At 47.1% G+C, this 24,044-nt stretch overlaps 1 protein-coding gene across 3 annotated transcripts in view; it reads right to left on the bottom strand.

The window, feature by feature from the left end:
* ulk1b (unc-51 like autophagy activating kinase 1) overlaps nucleotides 1-7,393 on the bottom strand; it is a 112,995-nt gene extending 105,602 nt beyond the window's left edge. For all 3 annotated transcript variants that reach the window (XM_080207988.1, XM_080207990.1, XM_080207989.1), the window contains exons 1-3: nucleotides 7,211-7,393; nucleotides 6,193-6,285; nucleotides 6,056-6,097 (exon numbers count right to left, since the gene is read on the bottom strand). In XM_080207988.1, the coding sequence (XP_080064114.1) occupies nucleotides 6,056-6,097; nucleotides 6,193-6,285; nucleotides 7,211-7,300 (225 nt within the window). In that variant the 5' untranslated portion in view covers nucleotides 7,301-7,393. The remainder of the gene's footprint in view (nucleotides 1-6,055; nucleotides 6,098-6,192; nucleotides 6,286-7,210) is intronic.
* Between the last annotated feature and the right edge of the window lie 16,651 nt (nucleotides 7,394-24,044).

The following is a 24,044-nucleotide window of genomic DNA, read 5'->3' as shown; positions in this document are numbered from 1 at the left end:
CGCTGTCTGTGGAGTTTGCATGTTCTCCCCGTGTCTGCATGGGTTTCCTCCAGGTGCTCCAGTTTTCGCCCACAGTCCAAAAGATATGCTGGTTAGGGTGCACTGGCCACGCTAAATTCTCCCTCAGTGTACCTGAACAGGTGCTGGAGTGTGGCGGCTAGGGGATTTTCACAGTAACTTCATTGCAATGTTAGTGTAAGCCTACTTGTGACACAAACAAATAGACTAAATAATACTAAATGGGATCTCAAACAAACTGAAACACTCTACATGGTAACATTATGGTTTGTAAAAATCTTCAACACAAACATCAATGGCGGAGCACTTAAAATCGGTCACACAAGAGGCCAAAGCTGGACGAGCAGAGGTAGCTGGGGGCTATAGGAGATTACAGAGATTGGGAAGTGCAAAGGTACGGAGGGATTGGAAACCAGAATGGAAATTGTAAAATTGAGTCACTGTGCAGCTAACTGCCATTAAATAGAACTACATATAGTGACGTGTGTTTGTGAAACTCAGGCCTCCTCATATCAAGTGTTATTATCCAGAATTTCCTGCCTGCAATAGCAGTGCAAACATATTGAATAGCAACTTTCAAAGCAATTGAATAGATACATGAAAAGGGAAAGAAAGGTATTTCAGGATTGTGAGGCAAAAGCAGAGCAAGCGAGACAAATTGGAAAGAGCTTAGCTGTAAGAACAAGGGCAGCAGATACATGGGATCACCACCACCCTGTAAGCTCTCTTCCAAGTCACTCACCATCCTGACTTGGAACCAACATGGCTTCTTCACTGCTGTTGGGTCAAAATATTGGAACGTCCCTAATAGCACTGTGGGTGTACCTACACCACATAACCTGCACCGGTTCAGGAAAGGCAGCCCACCAACTAGCCCACATCCCATGAAGGAATTCTTTTTCAAAGAGCTAGCATTGGCACAATGGGTTGAATGGCCTCCTGATCTTTGATAAATGTAAAAAAATCACCTGATTGTGAGAAACATGCCCCAGTGATCCACGTTATGCCATCTGCACTATCCTTTAAAAATCATTGCTTGTTTTGACAAATGGCACCAACATTTTGTACATTTATTTGGATGTTGGATCTCAAACAACGACAAGACAGAATACAGGAAAGAGGTAGAGAATCTGGTGAACAGGTGTGATGACAATAATCTCTCTCTCATTGTCAAAAAATGAAGGAGATTGTCACTGACTTCAGGAAGTGTAAAGGAGAACATGCCCCCTGTCTACATCAAAGGGGATGAAAGCCCATCAATGCCTCTACTTTCTCAGGAGGCTAAGAAAATTTGGCATGTCAGTTACCCCTCTCACCAACCTTTACAGATGCACCATAGAAAGCATTCTTTCTGGTTGTATCACAGTTTGGTATGGCTCCTGCTCTGCCCAAGGCTGCAAGAAACTGCAAAGGGTCGTGAGCAAAGCCTAGCCCATCACACAACCAGTCTCCCATCCATTTATTCTGTCTACATTTCCTGTTGCCTTGGCCAAGCAGCCAGCATAATTAAGGACCCCACACACCCAGGACATTCTCTTTTCCATCTTCTTCTGTTGGGAAAAAGATACAACTTAAGGACTAGGGTCCCTGGCACTGTAAGGATTCTATGACTTGCTCAACTACTCCACATTCGATTCAGTGGATTGCTCATTGCGTGCAAGAAACAAAACATATCCCATCATGTGACAATAATAAATCATATACAATGGTTAGAACTGCTGCCTTATAGTGCTAGGGACCCAGACTCAATTCCTGGCTTGGTTCACCGTCTTTGCGGAGTCTGCACATTCTACCCGTGTCTGCGTGGGTTTCCACCGGGTGCTCCAGTTTCCTTCCAGTCCAAAAGACATGCTGGTGAGGTGCATTTGCCACGCTAAAATCTCCCTCAGTGTACCCGAACAGGCGCCGAAGGGTGGCAACTAGGGGATTTTTACAGTAACTTCATTGTAGTGTTAATGTAAGCCTAGCTCTGACACTAACAAATAAAGTACAAAAAAAAGCCCTTTAATGTCCCAAGATGTGTAAGTTAGTTGGGTTAGCAATGGGAAATGTGTGTGAGGTTACAGGGAGGGGGCATTGGTAAAATACTCTGGTACAGAGTGTGGATAAAGGGGTGTTTTTCAGGATGGCAGCCGGTGACAGGTGGTGTGCCTCAGGGGTTGGTGCTGGGATCACAACTTTTCACAACATAAATGAGCGATTTGGAGGAAGGAACTGAAGACACAGTTGCTAAGTTTGCAGATGATACAATAATATGTAGAGGGACAGGGAGTATTGAGGAAGCCGGGGGGGGGGGCTACAGAAGAACTTGGGCAGGTTAGGAGAGTGGGCAGAGAAGTGGTAGATGGAATATAATGTGAAAAAGTGTGAGGTTATGCACTTTAGAAAGAAGAATGGAGGCCTAGACTATTTTCTAAATGGGAAATGTTTAGGAAATCAGAAACACAAAGGGACTTGGAAGCCATTGTTCAAAATTCTCTTAAGGCTAACTTGCAGGTTCAGTCGACAGTTAGGAAGGCAAATGCAATGTTCGCATTCATGTCGAGAGGGCTAGAATACAAGAGCAGGGATGTATTTCTGAAACTGCGTAAGGCTCTGGTCAAAGCCCATTTGGGGTATTGTGTGCAGTTTTGGGCCCCTTTTCTAAGGAAGGATGTGCTGGCCTTGGAAAAGATCCAGAGGAGGTTCACAAGAACGATCCCTGGAGAGAACATGTATGAGGAATGACTAAGGACTTTGGGTCTGTACCCGTTGGAGTTTAGGAGGATGCAGGGGGAATCTTATTGAAACTTACAGGGTAGTGCGAGGCCTGGATAAAGTGGATGCGGAAAGGACGTTTCCAGTAGTAGGAAAAACTAGAACCAGCGGCACAACCTCAGGCTAAAGGGACAATCCTTTAAAACAGAGATGAGGAGGAATTTCTTCAGCCAAAGGTTGGTGCATCTGTGGAACTCTTTGCCGCAGAAGGCTGTGGAGGCCAGGTCATTGAGTGTCTTTAAGACAGAAATAGATAAGTTTGCGTTTAATAAGGGGATCAGGGGTTACAGGGGAAAGGCAGGAGAATGGGGATGAGAAAAACATCAGCCATGATTGAATGGTGGAACAGACTCAACGGGCCAATGTCTTCAATATCATATGGTGCAGACTAGATGGGCCAAATAGCCTCCTCCTGCTCTGTAGGTATTCTATGATTCTCAGCACAATCTGGATGAAGAAGTTTCTCCTGAATTCCCTGTTGGGTTTATAGGTGAACTATCTTAAACTTATGAATCATACGGCTCTCCCTATTCTTTGGCTCTGTTCCACGCAGGAAGGTAATGGAAACTGGTCTTGATCTTGCTCAGACAGCAGTGCAGCCCTGGTTATTTTGGGTACTGGTTATTATATGGGCTGCAGAGACTAAGCTCAGTGTTGTTAGTCTGTCACATAGGGAGAGCCTGCTTCACCCAATCAACCCCAGCTCTCATTGCAACAGCCCATTTTACGTGATGTCCCCCCCTGCGGCGCACAGGCCTCTGGGAGTTGTAGTTCGGCGCGGCCTGTCTCATCACGGGGCTGACGGCGCGGGGGACTACACCTCCCAGCGGCCCGTGCGGGCTGACGGCCGCGCCGGCGCACTGGGCCCGGAGCCGCCTCCTCCCACACGCATGCGCCGCGAGGCTCCGGGCCCAGGAAACATCAACACGCTAGCTGGCTGCCCCGCGCATGCGCGGGCTCAACTGCACACAAACAGCAGGACAGGGGGGTAAATAACCCCAATAAAACCATAGAGAGGGGTAAATAACCCCAATAACACAGGGAGGGGGGTAAATAACCCCAATAAAACCATAGAGAGGGGTAAATAACCCCAATAAAACCATAGAGAGGGGCAAATAACCCCAATAAAACCACAGAGGGGTAAATAACCCCAATAACCCAGGGAGGGGGTAAATAACCCCAATAAAACCATAGAGAGGGGTAAATAACCCCCATAGCCCAGGGAGAGGGGCAAATAGCCTCAATAAAACCATAGAGAGGGGTAAATAACCCCAAGAACCCAGGGAGGGGGTAAATAACCCCAATAAAACCAGGGAGAGGGGAAAAAAACCCCAGTAACCCAGGGAGGGGGGTAAATAACGCCAATAAAACCAGGGAGAGGGGTAAAAACCCCAGTAACCCAGGGAGGGGGGTAAATAACCGCAATAACCCAGGGAGGGGGGTAAATAACCCCAATAACCCAGGGAGAGGGCAAATAACCCCAATAACCCAGGGAGAGGGCAAATAACCCCAGTAACCCAGGGAGAGGGCAAATAACCCCAGTAACCCAGGGAGAGGGCAAATAACCCCAGTAACCCAGGGAGAGGGGCAAAAAACCCCAGTAACCCAGGGAGAGGGGCAAATAACCCCAATAACCCAGGCAGAGGGGCAAATAACCCCAATAAAACCAGGGAGAGGGTAAATAACCCCAATAACCCAGGGAGAGGGGCAAATAACCCCAATAACCCAGGGAGAGGGTTAAATAACCCCAATAACCCAGGGAGAGGGGCAAAAAACCCCCAGTAACCCAGGGAGGGGGGTAAATAACCCCAATAACCCAGGGAGAGGGGCAAAAAACCCCAGTAACCCAGGGAGAGGGGCAAATAACTCCAATAACCCAGGGAGGGGGGTAAATAACCCCAATAACCCAGGGAGGGGGGTAAATAACCCCAATAGAACCAGGGAGAAGGGCAAATAACCCCAGTAAAACCAGGAACAGGGGTAAATACCCCAATAACCCAGGGAAAGGGGCAAAAAAGCCCAATAAATCCAGGGAGAGGGACAAATAACTCTAATAAAACCAGGAACAGGGGTAAATACCTCAACAGCCAAGGGGGAGAGGCAAATAACCCCAATAAAACCAGGAACAGGAGGTAAATACCCCAATAACCCAGGGAGAGGGGCAAATAACCCCAATAAAACCAGGGACGGGGCAAATAACCCCAATAAAACCGGGTGGAGGGACGAATAACCCCAATAAAACCAGGGAGAGGGGCAAATAACCCCAATAAAACCAGGGGTCAATAACCCAGGGAAAGGGGGAAACTAACCCGAATAAAACCAGGGGGAAATAGCCCCAATAAAACCTGGGAGAGGGGCAAATAACCCCAATAACCCAGGGAGAGGGACAAATAACCCCAATAAAACCAGAGAGGGGGCAAATAACCCCAATAAAACCGGGGCAAATAACCCCAAAAAAACCAGGGGCAAATAATCCCAATAAAACCAACGACAAATAAACCCAATAAAATCAGGAAGAGGGACAATTAACCCTAATAAAACCAGGAACAAGGGACAAATACCCCAATAACCCAATGGAGAGGGGCAAATAACCCCAATAAAACCAGGAACAGGGGGTAAATACCCCAATAACCCAGAGAGAGGGGCAAATAACCCCAATAAAACCAGGGAGAGGGGACAAATAACCCCAATAAAACCAGGGCAAGTAACCCCAATAAAACCAGCGGCAAATAAACCCAATACAACCAGGGCAAATAAACCCAATAAAACCAGGGACAAATTACCCCAATAAAACCAGGGAGAGGGGACAAATAACCCCAATAAAACCAGCGGCAAATAACTCCAATAAAACCAGGGCAAATAAACCCAACAAAACCAGGGACAAATAACCCCAATAAAACCAGGGAGAGGGACAAATAACTCCAAAAACACTGGGACAGAGAGACTAATTCCAATAAAACCTGAGATATGTAATTACAGTAAAGCCAGGGCCAAGGGGAATGGGCCTTCTAGTAATACCCAAAGGCCCTCTCAAACCAACCACTGAAAACACTCACCTACAATTCCTCATTAGAATACACTGACTTTCCTTTGTTATATATTTGTTATTATTTTGTTGCAATGTATTGACTAAGGTGTAAGTCATGCATTGTGATGAACTAATTCAAAGTGAATCATCTATACACAAACTCCCAAAAATCATCCAAATCACCAATAGAAACATGTACTCAAAATAAAACCAAAAAAAAACAGAATAATATAAAATCCTAAAATAACATACCTGAAAGTCATACAGTGCCACAATATTGTCATGTTTCAGTTCCTGAAAAAGAGAGAATAAAGCCACAGGATGACATCTCACATTCACCATTCCAAATGTCTAACTGCTAAGAATAAAGAATAAAGTGGCATTCTCACCTTCAAGATTTTAATTTCCTTGCCCAGAAGGGTTTGTGATTTTGCCAGGTTTTTCTTCTGGATGCATTTGATGGCAACTTGCAAATCGTGTTTCTGAAATAAGAATTGCAATTGCTTGAAAAGTTAACATTTAAATTTAGGAACCAAAAAAAAGGAAATTAACTTCTCCCATTCGGACACAAATTGGGTGAAAAAAAACCTACCATCATCTGAGCGATGAGTTATAAAGAGAGGCTGGACAGACTGGGACTTTTTTCTCTGGAGTACAGGAGGCTGAGGGGTGATCTTATAGAGGTCTATAAAATAATGAGGGGCACAGATCAGCTAGATAGTCAATATCTTTTCCCAAATGTAGGGGAGTCTAAAACTAGAGGGCAGAGGTTTAAGGTGAGGGGGAGAGATACAGAAGTGTCCAGAGGGGCAATTATTTCCCACAGAGGGTGGTGAGTGTCTGGAACGAGCTGTCATCGTAGTAGTAGAGGCAGGTACAATTTTGTCTTTTAAAAAGTGTTTGGACAGTTACGTGGATGAGATGGGTATAGAGGGATATGGGCCAAATGCGGGCAATTGGGATTAGCTTAGGGGTTTAATAAAAAGGATGGCATGGATAAGTTGGGCCGAAGGGCCTGTTTCCATGCTGTAAACCTCTATGACCTATCAATTTTGCTGAGATACAGGAGGAGCGATCAGACCAAATCTAAAAAGTTGCTTCGTGACGTGAAATGGGGCGAGCAGTGTTGACATTGGAGTCTAATTTGAAGGGGCAATGAAGGAGAGAGACAGAGAGAGCTTGCCCTGACTTGCCCTGGCTGATTTAACACTGCTTGCTGCAAAAACTCATTCAATAATGTGACAGGCCAGCCCTGTACAATGACAGAAATAAAACAGACAGCCGGTGAAAGTGTAGGTTTACTGTGACTGCGTGGTAAACAGGGCGAGCAATAACAAAACATAATGCAGATACACAATGTGTCCATTACCTGCAGCAAACACCAGGAAACTGACCAGTGAAATTTACCTCTATGCACCGACCCTTGAAAACGACAGCGAAAGCTCCATGCCCGATCAGATCCTTTTTGCTGTACTCGAATTTCCCCACAGTTTCCATCTTCTTTGTTGTATGTTTTGTTTTGCTTTCCTCCTCCTTTTTAATTCTGATGTAATTATTTTGTGATTTGTCTCAATTCTTTCTCTCTCTCTCTCTTTTACCTCCCACCCACCCTCCCCCTCTCCTCCTCCTCCGACCCCTGATACCAGAGAGGTACCAGCTTAGGGTTTGCCTGGAGCTGGCCTGAGAACTGGGCAGCCGGAGCAGAAAGCATCCTTCTCTCCTGCCATTTCCACGGGCTGTCTTTCTCTCTCCGCCGATGCCTTTTCGTGCATTGTTGTCACTGCTGTTGCCGGCTGGAGGTTTCCATCAGTCTGTCTCTCTGCTCAGGGTCGGCGCTGGCTGCCTGTGTCCCCCACCATGGTCGAGTTGTTTCCCGGGGAGGCTCCGGGAAAGGAGGGGGGGGTTTACAGTGTATCGGATCTGCCGGCTGGATACTGTTTGTATACAAAGAGACTGGCAACTGTTGCAGGATTCTGACACAGGGGCAAGGTGGCAAAAATAACCCAGGGGAAGTCGATCGAAGCCTTTTGTTTTTGCAAATAAAGGCTGTGTGGCAGCAGCAGACAGGGGAAGCTTCGCAATGATGAGACAAAGAAGCCAGTTTGTTTTCTCTCTCTCTCTTTATGTCTTAGCTTCTCTGCAATCGCGCAGGCGTGTTCCCTCTCTTTGACCAGCTCGTTTTACAGCTTCCGGCGAAGCTGCAGCTCAGAGTTAACTCCTTCAGCTCATAGAATCCCTCCAAGTGCAGAAGGAGCAGCAATAGAGCCAGCACCGACCACAATCCCACCCTAACCCAGCACGGGTTACGGTGGCACAGCGGGTCAGCACTGCTGCCTCACAGTGCCAGGGACCCGGGTTTGATTCCCGGCTTGGGTCGCTGTCTGTGTGGAGTCGGCACGTTCTCCCCGTGTCTGCGTGGGTTTCGTCCGGGTGCTCCGGTTTCCTCCCCCTGTCTGAAAGACGTGCTGGTTAGATTGCATTGTAAAAGGTCTGACAACACCAGGTTTAAGTCCAACCGATTTGTTTGATTGTACACTCACTAGCTTTGGGGTTAGTCCCTTCGTCAGGTGAATGGAGAGTTCTGGCCTCAGACAGAGCATATAAAGCACAGACAGTTTACAGATTACTGATTAGAATGCAAATCTTTACACCTAACCTGCTGTTCAAGTCCTAAAGTGGCTGACAATGTGAGTGGAAGGAGCACCGATCACAGGTTAAAGAGATGTGTATTGTCCCCAGACAGTACAGTGAGTGAGGTTTTGCAAACCCAGGCAAGTCACGGGGGTTACAGATAGTGCGACATGAACCCAAGATCCTTGTTGAGACCATCCTCATGTGTGCGGAACTTGGCTATCAGTCTCTGTTCAGCGACTCTGCGCTGTCGTGTGTCGTGAAGGCCGCCTTGGAGAATGCTTACCCGAAGGTCAGAGGCCGAATGCCCGTGACCACTGAAATGTTCACCAACAGGAAGGGAACAGTCTTGCCTGGTGATTGTCGAGCGATGTTCATTCATCTGTTGTCGTAGCGTCTGCATGGTCTCCCCAATGTACCATGCTTCAGGACATCCTTTCCTGCAACGTATCAGGTAGACAATGTTGGCCGAGTTGCAAGAGAATATACCGTGTACCTGGTGGATGGTGTTCTCACGTGTGATGATGTCATCCGTGTCGACGATCCGGCATGTCTTGCAGAGGTTGCTGTGGCAGGGTTGTGTGGTGTTGTGGTCACTGTTCTCCTGAAGGCTGGGTAGTTTGCTGCAGACAGTGGTCTGTTTGAGGTTGTGTGGTTGTCTGAAAGCAAGAAGTGGAGGTGTGGGGATAGCCCTGGCGAGATGTTCGTCTTCATCAATGATATGTTGAAGACTCCGGAGAAGATGTCATAGCTTCTCCGCTCCGGGGAAGTACTGGATGACGAAGGGTACTCTGTCCACCGTGTCCCGTGTTTGTCTTCTGAGGAGATCGGTGCAGTTTTTCGCTGTGGCGCATCGGAACTGTCGATCAATGAGTCGAGCGCCATATCCTGTTCTTATGAGGGCATCTTTCAGCGTCTGGAGGTGTCTGTCATGATCCTCCTCATCTGAGCAAATCCTGTGTATACGGAGGGCTTGTCCACGCAACCTCAAACAGGCCATTGTTCGCAGCAAACTACCCAGCCTTCAGGAGAACAGTGACCACAGCACCACACAACCCTGCCACAGCAACCTCTGCAAGACATGCCAGATCATCGACACGGATACCATCATCACATGTGAGAATACCATCCACCAGGTACATGGTAAATACTCTTGCAACTCAGCCAACGTTGTCTACCTGATACACTGCAGGAAAGGATGTCCCGAAGCATGGTACATTGGGGAGACCATGCAGACGCTACGACAACAGATGAATGAACATCGCTCGACAATCACCAGGCAAGCCTGTTCCCTTCCTGTTGGCGAACACTTCAGTGGTCACGGGCATTCGGTCTCTGACCTTCGGGTAAGCATTCTCCAAGGCGGCCTTCACGACACACGACAGCGCAGAGTCGCTGAGCAGAGACTGATAGCCAAGTTCCGCACACATGAGGACGGTCTCAACAGGGATCTTGGGTTCATGTCGCACTAACTGTAACCCCCGTGACTTGCCTGGGTTTGCAAAACCTCACTTACTGTACTGTCTGGAGACAATACCCATCTCTTTAACCTGTGATCAGTGCTCCTTCCACTCACATTGTTGGCCACTTTAAGACTTGAACAGCAGGTTAGGTGTAAAGATTTGCATTCTAATCAGTAATCTGTAAACTGTCTGTGCTTTATATGCTCTGTCTGAGGCCAGAACTCTCCATTCACCTGACAAAGGGACTAAACCGAAAGCTTGGGCATTTACTATCAAATAAATCGGTTGGACTTAAACCTGGTGTTGTCAGACTTTTTACTGTGTTTACCCCAGTCCAACACCGGCATATCCACATCTAGATTGCATTGGCCATGCTAAATTCTCCCTCAGTGTACCCAAACAGGTGCCGGATTGTGGCGACTAGGTGAATTTCACAGTAAATTCATTGTAGTGTTAATGTGAGCCTTACTTGTGACACTAATAAATTAAACTTAAAAAAAAAACTTTTCCTCTGAGTGCTCCAGTTTCCTCCCACAGTCCGAAGGACATGCTGGTTAGGTGTATCGGCCATGCTAAATTCTCCTTTAGTGTACCCAAACAGGTGCCGGAGTGTGGCAACTAAAGGATTTTCATAATAACTTCATTGCAATGTTAATGTAAGCCTACTTATGATACATGTCACAAGTAGGCTTACATGACAGGAACTTGTGTTTACCCTGCTAGGTTCCTGGCACTAAGGGGCAATTTAGTATGGCCAATCCTCCTAACCTGCACAGTTTTGGACACTAAGGGGCAATTTAGCGTGACCAATCCACCTAACCTAACCATCTTTGGAGTGTGGAAGGAAACCGCAGCACCTGGAGGAAACCCATGCAGATATGGGGAGAATGTACACACTCCATACAGACACGGTCAGAATCGAACCCTGGTCCCTGGCGCTGTGACAAAGCTTTGACAAACGATCATCTAGACTCAAAACATAGCTCTTTTCTCTCCTTACAGATGCTGCCAGATCTGCTGAGATTTTCCAGAGTTTTCTCTTTCGGTTTCAGATTCCAGCATCCGCAGTAATTTGCTTTTATGCCAATCACTGTCCTGCCCATGTAGATTATCATTTCTATACATCAGCTCCCACTGCCAGGACCACATGTCTTAAAAAAATAAACATTAGCCTATCTCTGGCTTTCATTAAGAGGGGAGATTAACAAGGGAGGCACAGTGGCACAGTGATTAGCACCGCTGCCTCACAGCTCCAGGGACTTGGATTCGATTTCCGGCTTTAGTCACTGTCTGTGCGGAGTTTGCGCGTTCTCCCTGTGTCTGCTTGGGTTTTCTCCAGGTGCTCCGGTTTCCTCCCACACTCCAAAGATGTGTAGGGTTAGGTTGATTGGACATGCTACATTAACCCTTAGTGTCCCGGGATGTGATAGGTTAGAGGGATTTGCGGGGTAACCAAGCAGGGATAGGGCTTGGGTGAGATTGTAGTGCGTGCAGACTCGATGGGCCTCCTTCTGCACTGTAGGACTCTATGATTAAACGTGTGCAGAGACCCAACCTGCACAGTGAGAGGATGAAAGAGAATGTTTTACAGCATAGCCCATTCGGCCCACTGTACCTGTGCCAGCTCTTTGCCATTCAGTCCCCTCACACTCTCTGCACATTTTTACCCATGGAATGTTTATCCAATTGCCCCCGTTATTGAAATCAAAACAGAAAATGCTGGAAATACTCAGTTATTCTGGTTGCATCTTGTGGGTGCAATCTTGCCCCCATGGCAAGGGGTGAGATGTGTTTCTTCAAGAGGCAGGGTGACAGGTTCTGACCTTGCCAGCTGTCCAAGTCAGTGCAAGCAGTGCCCCTAGACAGGCATCCCTCCCTGCTGCCTGCTGTCCATTTATGAGGTATTAACCCAATGGCAGGCAGGGGGGGTTTGCCACACGGTGTGCAGGACAGGCAAACTCTGGTATGTTTGCTTACAGACTCCCAGGGGGAAGAGGAGGGGGAACACACTCGGTATGTGATCGAGGGTCTGGCATTGGGAAGGGAAGGGCCTGCTCCAGCCTCCTCTCCATGATTCTCAACCCCCCTCATTCCCCCTAACACTCTCCTGTGCCTGGGCCCATGGCAATTAGGGCAGCATGGTGGCATTGGTTAGCATTGCTGCCTCAAAGCACCAGGATTTGGTTTGCTTCCAACTTTGGGCCACTATCTATGTGGAGTCTGCGTGTTCTCCCTGTGTCTGCGTGGGTTTCCTCCGGGTTCTCTGGTTTTGATTTGATTTGATTTATTATTTTCACATGTATTAGCATACAGTGAAAAGTATTGTTTCTTGAGCACTGTACAGACAAAGCATACCATTCATAGAGAAGGAGAGGAGAGAATGCAGAATGCAGTGTTACAGTCATAGCTAGGGTTTCCTCCCACAATCCAAATGTGCAGGTCAGGTGGATTGGTCATGCTAAATTGCTCCTTAGTGTGCATAGATGGGCAGGTTAGGGGGATTAGTGGGATAAATATGTGGGATTATGGGGATAGGGTATGGGTAAGATGCTCTGTCAGAGAGTTGGTGCAGAGTCGATGGGCTGAATGGTCTCCTTCTGCACTGTAGGCAGCCCATGATTCTGAGCCCAGAGTGGGTGTCATACTGGCAGCAGCCACATCTCCCCATTGGTGCTACTGAGTACAGTAAAGCTGCCAGCATCTGATTGGCTAGTGGATTTGGGTGGGCCGGACCTCTGCCCTGAGGTCCTTCAATCTGGAGGAGGCCCTCCCAGCCCCACTGGCCTGTTAAATGCCTGAACAGCACGAGTTCCATCAGGCGTTCCTGAAAAGAGGTGATGTGGGGCTCTCACCAACCCTCCAGCTGGCAGCTGGGACCCCTTATGTCACTTGCATAAGATGGCTGTCGACCTTTTGGCTAAAATCAAGCCCAGGGTCGGGTGGGATGCCTGTTCTTGTCAGCTTGGATCCAGCTGTCCCTTTTGGAGACCAAGAATTAGATTGAATTTGAATTGTTTTTTGGAGCCTGCAAGGAGATGGATTAGGGACTTGCCTGGTCCACTCTGCACATTGGCTTTGTAACTCTGAGAAAGGAATAAAACTTTAGAAACAGGTTCTTCCTAGAGTTTACATTTCAAGTTGATGATGTTCCGTGGGACTGTCTGTCCGCACAGATACTGTCTGACCTCATCAGTATTTGCAGCACTTTTTGTTTTTTTATCTTGGATTTCTAACATCTGCAGGATTTTGCCTCTATTATGAAGCCTGCTTCTATCACACTTTCTCAAATACACTTCAGAATAACCCCACAGCACTCCGCAACTTACCCTGAAAGGTCTGAATTACAGACTGTTTTTAATGTCCTGCCTGACAGGCAATACCTTCCACCCTTGATTTTGTACTCACAGGGCTAGAGTGTGACTTCAACCCAATGCAGTACTGAGGGAGTGCTGCACTGTCGGAGGGTCAGTGCTGAGGGAGTGCTGCACTGTCGGAGGGTCAGTGCTGAGGGAGCGCCGCACTGTCAGAGGGTCAGTGCTGAGGGAGCGCCGCACTGTCAGAGGGTCAGTGCTGAGGGAGCGCCGCACTGTCAGAGGGTCAGTGCTGAGGGAGCGCCGCACTGTCGGAGGGTCAGTGCTGAGGGAGGGCCGCACTGTCGGAGGGTCAGTGCTGAGGGAGGGCCGCACTGTCGGAGGGTCAGTGCTGAGGGAGCGCCGCACTGTCGGAGGGTCAGTGCCGAGGGAGCGCCGCACTGTCAGAGGGTCAGTGCCGAGGGAGCGCCGCACTGTCAGAGGGTCAGTGCTGAGGGAGCGCCGCACTGTCGGAGGGTCAGTGCTGAGGGAGGGCCGCACTGTCAGAGGGTCAGTGCTGAGGGAGCGCCGCACTGTCAGAGGGTCAGTGCTGAGGGAGCGCCGCACTGTCGGAGGGTCAGTGCTGAGGGAGGGCCGCACTGTCAGAGGGTCAGTGCTGAGGGAGCGCCGCACTGTCAGAGGGTCAGTGCTGGGGGAATGAAATCACTGACAATCTAATAAATAAAATTATCACTATCAATAAAATCACCTAGCCTCCAGTGGATGCCACCTTTCTTTGTAAGATAATACCACCCCCCCTCCTCCATTCCAGGAAAAAAAGCAAATTACTGTGGACGCTGGAATCTGAAACAAAAACAGAAAATGCTGGAAGATCTCAGCAGGTCTGACAGCCTCTGTGGGGAGAGAATAGAGTCAACGTTTCATGTCTGGATGACCCTTTGTCAAAGCCCCCATTCCAGGTATCAGTCCACTGAATCTTCTTGGAACTGCTTCTAATGCATTTACACCCTTTCTTAAGTAAGGAGACCAAAACTGTTCCCAATACTCCAGATGTGGTTTCCCCAATGCCCTGTACAGCTCTATCAAAACCTCACAACTTCTAAACTCCCTCTCCAGCTCTTTTACAAATATATGCCCTGCTTGAATCAAACCAACCCAAATATCAGGCCATTCCCCCGTGAATCTTTGGGCTATCCTCAGTCACACTGCTCCACAGCTCAGCAGTTACACCTCTTTATCCCTTTTGTCTTAAGGCTTACAAAAAAAGCCTCTGTTTGACTGTCTTTTACAGTCACAGCACTTAAACAGTTAAATACTCACTAAATTGCCAAGTAATTTTTTAAAAAAAACATCCCTTTTATCAGTTTGTGGGTTTCCTCCAGGTGCTCTGGGTTCCTCCCACAGCCCAAAGATATGCAGGGTCAGGTAGATTGGCCAGACTAAATTGCCCCTTAGTGTCAGGGGGATTAACAGAGTAAATATGTGGGATTATGGGGATAGGGCTTGGGTGGGATTGTTGTCGGTGCAGGCTCGATGGGCCAAATGGCCTCCTCCTTGTACTGTAAGGAGTCTAAGTCAATCAAGAAGTGGAAAGAGAGAGCAGCCATTCTAACCCTTCTGATCTGGCTGTAATAGTGGGATCTTGCTGTGCGCAAATTGGCTGCTGCATTTCCAACATCACAAAATTGACAACACTTGAAGAACCATTCCATTAGCTATAAAGTGTTTTGAGATGAGTATTGGTCATGAAAAGGACTATATAAATACAGGTCTTTTTGTTTTTCACTTTGTCAATTGAGAAAAACTTTGGAAGAGGATCAAAAAATTCCTGTATCCTGGAGGTTTGAGAAAATACTGTGGAAAATACAAGTTCCCTCCATGATTCACTAAATGTGAAAAAAAGCCATAAAGTAATCAAGACTTAAAGTTTAATATCTGTCAAATATTTTAATGCTCAAGAAATCCAAGACTTGTATGTTTAATTCATTCTCGAGTTGTAGGGACAGAACTTGCCATCACTAATGCTCCTGTGGTGACGAGCTGCCTTCTTGAACCACAGCAATTCATTTGAAGTTACATTTACAGCGCTGTTATATCGCGGTTCATCCGTCACTGAAATCTTCATTCAAGCTTTGTTACATTTGAGTTTGACTATCAAAGCGCCCGTACCTGCTCTCCCACATTCTATCCTTCACAATCTCGAGGTCATCCAGTGCTCTGCTCCCCATGCCTTGCACCAAGTCTTATACCCTTCTCACTCCTTATGCTCACTGACTAAGTTGTCTCCCAGTCAAGCAACATCTTCATTTTAAAATTCTCATCCTTGTTTTTGAATCCCTCTAAGATTTTGTTCTTCTGTAATCTCCTCTCACACCACAACCCTCTGAGGTATCTATTTTCCTTCCATTCTGGCCTCTTGAACACCCCCGATTTTAAATCGCTCCAACATTGGTAGGCATGCCTTCATCTGCCTACACCTCAATCTCTGGAATGTTCTCCAACTCTCTGCCTCGCTTTATTCCTTTAAAACACTCCTCTTTGACCAAACTTTTGACCTTCAAAGCCAATACCTCCTCATGTGACTCTGTCATATTTTGTCTCACTGTTCCTCTGAACAAAGGAACAAATTAAATATCAATATAAATTCTTGTTTTTAGGGAGGGAGTTCCAGGAATTGCCCCAGTGACAGTGAGGGAACAGTGATACATGTCAAAGTCAGGATGGTATGTGACTTGGAGGGGGGATCTTGCAGGTGGTGGTGTATCTGCTGACCTTGTCCTTCTTAATGGTAGAGGTCATGGGTTTGGAAAGTGCTGTTGAAGGAGACTGGTGAGATCTATCTTAACGTGAACCGTACACACTGCCACCACTGTGAGACATGTAAGAACATAAGAACAGAAATAGGAGCAGGAGTAGGCCATCTAGTCCCTCGAGCCTGCCCCACCATTCAATAAGATCATGGCTGATCTGTCGCTGCTCAGTTCCACATTCCCACCCTCTCCCCATAACCCTTAATCCCCTCTCTTATCAAAAACCCATCAACCCGTGTCTTAAAAATATTTAGCGAGGCAGCCTCCACCACTTCAACGGGCAGAGAATTCCAGAGATTCACCACCCTTTGAGTGAAGAAGTTCCTCCTCAACTCCGTTCTAAACCGCCCCCCCTTTATCTTGAGGCTGTGCCCTCTAGTCCTACTGTCCTTTCTGAGCAGGAAGAATCTCTCCACCTCTATCCTATCCATCCCATTCATCATCTTATATGTCTCAATGAGATCTCCCCTCATTCTTCTAAACTCTAATGAGTACAAGCCTAGTTTATTCAGCCTCTCCTCATAGCTCAACCCCCTCAACTCTGGCCTCAGCCTAGTAAACCTCCTCTGCACTCCCTCCAAGGCCAAAATATCCTCGTGTAAGTACGGCGCCCAAAACTGCACACAGTACTCCAGCTGCGGCCTCACCAGTGCCCTATATAGCCGCAGCAAGACCTCCCTACTTTTATATTCAAACCCCCTCGCTATGAAGGCCAGCATCCCATTCGCCTTCCTGACCACCTGCTGCACCTGCAAGCTGGGTTTTTGCAACTCATGCACAAGGACCCCGAGGTCCCTCTGCACCGTCGCCTGCTGCAGTTTTTCGCCATGTAAGTATTAATCTTGATTACAGAGTCAAGAGACTAAACCAAACGTGGTGACAGACACATATCAGGACACCGAAACTAAGAAGGTAGCAATATGCTACCACACCCAAGCTGGAAGCTACGCTACACCCAGATAGGCAGAGAGTGCTGACAAAGTACTCCAGCAGGATTCAGCTGTTACAGAAATAACTGCAGAGGCAAGCAACAAGAAAGTAAGAGTGGCAACTGAAATATACAGAGGTGGAGGCACTCCAGGCACATCTCAAGGAGCAATTAAAGATGGCCAACAAATGCTGGTCTTTCCCCATCCCTTCAGTGAGTCAAAACAGGCTGTGATTAAAATATGTGGCAAGTTGAAAGAAAGTTGAGCCAGTGGAAAACAGTGGCGAGATTAAGCTGACAAAACAGGATCTGGAAAGGGTTCCCTGGGACTGGCTCACAGAAAAGATCATGCATGGGAAAACACATTTGCTTTGAAGAAATGATGCATGACCTGTTAAGCTAGTCAGCAATATGCAAGCAGACACAGAGCAGGGGCAAGCTGCATGAAACTAACAAAAGTCGACACCCTGGCAGCAAGGGGTGAAAGGGCACAGGAAGTGATGTTTGCTACAAAGTCTGAATACTATTAATGGTAGCTTTAAATTTGAGCTAATGGCTGGTGAACTGGAACTAACAATTCATGGAAAAATCAGAAACATTCCACAGCGCAGGCTATAATTGATGCATTTGTGGACTAATTTACAGTTCCTGACAATTGTTAAATTCTTATCAGGAAAGATCAGTCAGCCTTTCATCATGCTAGAAGAACTGCTTGTATACATGCCTTGGAAAAGTCAATAACCTGTTAATCAGAAATAACAATGAAATTACTGTTGCTAAATCCCCCATTATCAACATCCCAGAGGTTACCATTGACCAGAAACTGAACTGGACCAGCCATGTGGTTACAAGAGCAGATCACAGACTGTGAATTCTGTGGTGAGTAACTCACCTCCTGATTCTCCAAGCCTGTCCACCATCTAGGGCGACACGGCAGCACAGTGGTTAGCAGTGCCCACCTCACAGCGTCAGGGGCCCAGGCTCACTTCCAGGCTTGGTTAACTATCCATGCAGAGTTTGCACATCCTCACCATGTCTGCATGTGTTTCACAGGGTTCTCTAGTTTCTTCCCACACTCCAAAGATGTGCAGGTTAGGTGTACTGGCCACAGTAAAGTGCCCCAAGATATATAGGTTAGATGGATTAGCTGTGGCTAATGTGTGGGGTTACTGGGATAGGGCAGGGGAGAGGGCCTGGGTAAGTTACTCTGTAAGAAGTCTCATGACACCAAGTTAAAGTCTAACAGGTTTATTTGTTAACACAAGCCATAAGCTTTCAGAGAACTGCTCCTCCAAATCATAAGTTACTCTGTCAAAGAGTTGGTGCATTTTGGTAGATTGAACAGGGCAGGACTTAGTTAATGGTAAGGCATTGGGGAGAGTTACAGAACAAAAAGAACTAGGGTACATGTTCATAGCTCCTTGAAAGTGGAGTCACAGTGCCAAATGGCCTCTTTTGCCCTGTAGGAAGTCTAGGATGCATTCACTGCCTTTGGTCAGCATATCACAAGTCAGGAACATGATGGAATGCTCCTTAGATGCCTGGATGGATGCAGCTCCAACAACACTCAAGACGTTCAATGCCATCCAGGATACAGCAGCCCCATTTGATTACTACCCCTTCTCCAATCATTCACTTCCTCCACCAACAACACACACAAACAGCAGTGTGTACTTATCTACAAGATGCACTGCAGCAACTCACCAAGGCTCCTTAGGCAGCACCTTCCAAAACCCTAACCGCTTCCAAAGAGAAGGACAAGGGCAGCAGGCTCATAGGAAAACCACCACCTGGAAGTTTCCCCCCAAGTCACTCACTATCCTGACTTGGAAATGTATCACCATTCCTTCATTATCACTGGATCAAAAATCATAACACTCCTCAATAGCACTGTGGTTGTACCTACATCACGTAGGCTGCAGAGGTTCAAGAAGGCAGCTCACCACCGCCTTCTCAAGGGCAATTAGGGATGGGCAACAAAGGCTGGCCTAGCCAACAACACCCACTTCCCACAAGCAAGGCTGGGGTAAAATTCCTCTTTGGAATTCCAGTGTGTTTATTCTTCAGTAGCAAGCAATAGAAGAATTAACTTCATAAAGTAGATCAGAGAAAAAGTTTAATAAAGAAACTTCATTGTTACACCAAACTTGGGTCATACCCTGGACCACATACACTCCACAGCTGCTTTCTATTTATATTGGATCGGCTGGTCAGCTGACCACCACATCGTTTCGCCATTGGCTACATTGGCTATCAGGTCAGCTGACCCTTACAGCATAAGGTTTACAACATGGAAACAGGCCCTTCGGCCCAATTTGTTCATGTCAGCCTATTTTTTTTTTGCCCCAAAGCTAGTCCCAGTTGCCTGCATTTGGCCCATATCCCTCCAAACCCATCTTACTCATGTAACTGTCTAAATGCTTTTTAAAAGACAAAATTATACTCGCCTCTACTACTGCCTCTGGCAACTTGTTCCAGACACTCACCACCCTCTGTGTGAAAAAATTGCCCCTCTGGACACTTTTGTATCTCTCCCCTCTCACCTTGAACCTTTGCCCTCTACTTTTAGACTCCCCTACCTTTGGGAAAAGATATTGACTGTCTAGCTGATCTGTGCACCTCATTATTTTATAGACCGTTATAAGGTCACCCCTCAGCCTTCTCCGCGCCAGAGAAAAAACTCCCAGTCTATCCAGCCTCTCCTTATAACTCAATCCATCAAGTCCCGGTAGCATCCTAGTAAATCTTTACTGCACTCTTTCTAGTTTAATAGTATCCTTTCTGCAATAGAGTGACCAGAACTACACAGTATTCCAATTGTGGCCTTACCAATGTCTTGTAAAATTCAACAAGACATTCTAAATCCAGTATTCAATGTTCTGACCAATGAAACCAAGCATGCCGAATGCCTTCTTCATCACTTTGTCCACCTGTGACTCCACTTTCAAGGAGCTATGAACATGTACCCTAGTTCTTTTTGTTCTGTAACTCTCCCCAACGCCTTACCATTAACTGAGTAAGTCCTGCCCTGTTCAATCTACCAAAATGCAACAACTTACCATGTGGTACCTTGTAAAAAGCCTTACTAAAGTCCATGTAGACAACATCAACTGCACTGCCCTCATCTACCTTCTTGGTTACACCTTCAAAATATTCAATCAAATTTTTGAGACATGATTTTCCACTCACAAAGCATGTTATTATTAGTTACATGATAACACAATGGACGGGCTGAGGACTGGAATGCATTGGTTCTGGGCTCGGGTGAGCCAAAGATTTATAACTTATTTGTTTAACCCACAAAACATCCCCATTCTTAATGACGAAGCCAACCCCATGGAGGTGATGGTCTTCTTCTGCTTTACCTTGCCAGTCAACACCTTGTTCCTTGGGTTGGACTCCCATCACAAATCCCCCTCCACCTGCTCCACTATCACAAATCCCCCTCCACCGCGCTCACACCCTAGATATAGCACTTGGGGTGAATGGGATCAAAGGTTATGGGGAGAAAGCAGGATTAAGCTATTGAATTGGACAATCAGCCATGAATCATAGAATCTGTTGGGAAGAAGGCGGCTAAGAGGGGATCTTATTGAAACATATAAGATGATTAGAGGTTTAGATAGGGTGGATAGTGATAGCCTTTTTCCTCGGATGGAGAAAGCTAGCACGAGGGGGCATGACTTTAAATTAAGGGGGGGTAGCTACAGGACGGATGTCAGGGGTAGGTTCTTTACCCAGCGGGTGGTGAGGGATTGGAATGCCCTGCCTGCTGCAGTTGTAGATGCGTCTAGTTTGGGGGCGTTTAAGAGATCTCTGGATAGGTTTATGGACGAAAAGGGATTGGTATAGGCTAGTGGGTCATTGTTTTTGTAACTGGTCGGCGCAACATCGTGGGCCGAAGGGCCTGTTCTGCGCTGTAATGTTCTATGTTCTATGTTCTATGTCCTACAGTGCCGAAAGAGGCCATTCGGCCCATCGAGTCGGCACCAACCACAATCCCACCCAGGCCCTATCCCCTTATCCCTACATATTTGCTCACTAATCCCTCTAACCCATGCATCCCAGGACACTAAGGGGCAATTTAGAATGGCCAATCAACCTAGCCTGCGCACCTTTGGACTGTGGGAGGAAACCAGAGCACCTGGAGGAAACCCACGCAGACACGGGGAGAACGTGCAAACTCCACACAGTGACCCAAGCTGGGATTCGAACCTGGGTCCCTGGAGCTGTGAAGCAGCAGTGCTAACCACTGTGCTACCGTGCTGCCCCATGATCGTGATGGACAGCAGAGCAGGCTTGAAGGGCCGAACAGCCTCCTCCTGCTCCGATCCTCTCTGTCTATGATTCTAAGTCGGGACCTGAACAATGCATGGAGCTGCCTCAGGAGTTCGGGAAGGAGGCTGTAAGCGACCCTCGGTCCTGGGCCACGGACCACCTGAGTGGGCAGGAGGGACTATTTATCAGGTGGATCTCCCAGCCTGAGAGTATTCCTGGAGATCCATCTTCTTCCTTCAATGGCAGCTCAGTGATGTTGGCTGCCTTTTAAATATGGCTCCAGACATAAAGGCAGGAGCCATGCAATCAAACCGGCCCCACCACAGAATACTGCCCTAAACCCCCTGAATACATGATTAATGAGGTCAGAGCTGAAAAGGATAGCATGGAATTGCAACCTAAGCAGTGGGAAACAAGGGGATGCAATGGCCTAGTGCTACTAAAAAACATAGAAACATAGAACATTCCAGCACAGTACAGGCCCTTCGGCCCTCGATGTTGTGCCGACCAATGGAACCAATCTAATGACCCTCTAACCTAAACTATTCCAATGTTATCCATATGCCTATCCACTGACCATTTGAACACCCTTAAAGTTGGTGAGTCCACAACTGCTGCAGGCAGGACATTCCACGCCCATACTACCCTCTGAGTAAAGAACCTACCTCTGACATCCGTCCTATAATTACCATCCCTCAATTTAAAGCTATGTCCCCTTGTGTTAGCCGTCACCATCCGAGGAAAAAGGCTCTCACTGTCCACCCTATCTAACCCTCTGATCATCTTGTATGCCTCAATTAGGTCACCTCTTACCCTTCGTCTCTCTAATGAAAACAGCCTCACATCCTTCAGCCTTTCCTCATAAGACCTTCCCACCATACCAGGCAACATCCTGGTAAACCTCCTCTGCACCCTTTCCAATGCCTCCACATCTTTCTTATAATGCAGCGACCAGAGCTGTACGCAATACTCCAAGTGCGGCTGCACCAGAGTTTTGTACAGCTGCAACATGATCTCACGGCTCCAAACCCTCCATCAATAAAAGCTAATTTTTGTTTTTAGCTACCTCACCCTGGATCCCATGAGATTTAACCTTCTGCAACAACCTACCATGTGGTATCTTGTCAAAGGCCTTGCTAAAGTCCATGTAGACAACGTCAACTGCACTGAACAGAACGGAATGGAAAGATATGCAGGTTAGGTTGGTTGGCCAAGCTAAATTGTCACTTAGCGACAGGGGAACTAGCAGAGTCAATTCGTAGAGCTACAGGGATAGGGGCTGGGTGGGATTGTAGTTGGTGCAGGTCTGATGGGCCGAATGGCTTCTTTCTGCACTGTAGGGATTCTATTCTATGAATCCTTGAGGCCACGTTTGAGGGAGGAAATCAGAAGTTTCTCTGCAGCCTTCTCCAAAGAGCTGGTACACTGCAAATGGTTACCAAATGACCCAAATAGGGTTAGCCACCTCATGAAATCCCACCGGAGCCATATCTTCAACAGCAACCAAGCAAAGGTTCCGGAAACTAACTCCACTCTCAATGTGCAGCGACAAAATCCTGAATCCCATTTATCCTGTATGCTAAATTGGTAATGAGAAATGTGATTGAGGTTGGTGTACAACCCCACCTCAAACCACCTCCCAGCACATTAATTATGTTTCTCTCACAGGTAAATTCCTTCTCTTCCTGTTTACTGGTTCTCCACAATGGAAGACATGATCTGTGACAGAGGGGTAATTACTGCTATGACTGGTTTATTAATCCAGAAACTCAGCTAACGTTCTGGGGACCCGGATTTGAATCCCACCATGGCAGATGGTAGAAATTGAGTTTAATAAAACAAAATCTGGAACTAAACATCTACTGTTGACCAAGAAATCATTGTCGCTTGTCGGAAAAACCCATCTGGTTCGCTAATGTCCTTTAGGGAAGGAAATCTGCCATTCTTACCCTGGTCTGGCCTACATGTGACTCCAGAGCCGCAGCAGTGTGGTTGACTCTCAACTGCCCTCGGGCAACTAGGGAAGGGTAATAAACGCTGGCCCAGCCAATGGCACTCAAATCGCACAAATTAATTTAAAAAAAAACACTCCCGATCCCCACCCCCGACAGGGAACATATCCCCACCTCAGCACATTTGGTGGCCTCCCATTGGTTGTTAGTGCGGCTGGAAGATCCCGCTGGTGCGAATGGTCAGAGGATTCTGGTCATTGTGTTTGAATTGAGGTGTGAAGCGACATTGGACTGGAAATCAAATGATGTTTGGTTTCAACATGGAGTTTTAGTTCAGCCTAGCAGTATGGTCAGTGCAGGCTTGGAGGGCCGAAGGGCCTGTTCCTGTGCTGTAATTTTCTTTGATCTTTGTTGGCATGATAATGGTGAATGTTTTGCACAGTTACCATTTCACATTAAATGGGTTAAACAAAATTAATGACAAATAGACATTAACTTGTAGAACTGATTTTTATACTGATAAGATACTTGTATAGTATTACTGGGAGTCAGTAGATCTGCAATAATATGGAAAGTTCAGGACTCAGAGTGAAAACACCGAGAACACTTGATCATGACTAATCCAATAGACGGGTTGAGGGAAGTGACATGAATATTAACTGAACTGTGGATTGTAAAAAACCTGAAGTAAAAATAGAAAACCCTGGAAAAATCCAGAAGGTCTGGCAGTGTCTGTGAGAGAGAGGCAGTGTCCAGGCAGTGCCGGGGAGCAATGTCCAGGCAGTGTAGGGGAGCAGTGTCCAGGCAGTGCCGGGGAGCAGTGTCCAGGCAGTGTAGGGGAGCAGTGTCCAGGCAGTGCCGGGGAGCA

Source organism: Carcharhinus amblyrhynchos, chromosome 20 (assembly GCF_965287045.1).
Source record: "Carcharhinus amblyrhynchos chromosome 20, sCarAmb.v2.hapA, whole genome shotgun sequence".
Lineage (NCBI taxonomy): Eukaryota > Metazoa > Chordata > Chondrichthyes > Carcharhiniformes > Carcharhinidae > Carcharhinus > Carcharhinus amblyrhynchos.
This window is presented reverse-complemented; position numbering and strand designations above follow the sequence as displayed.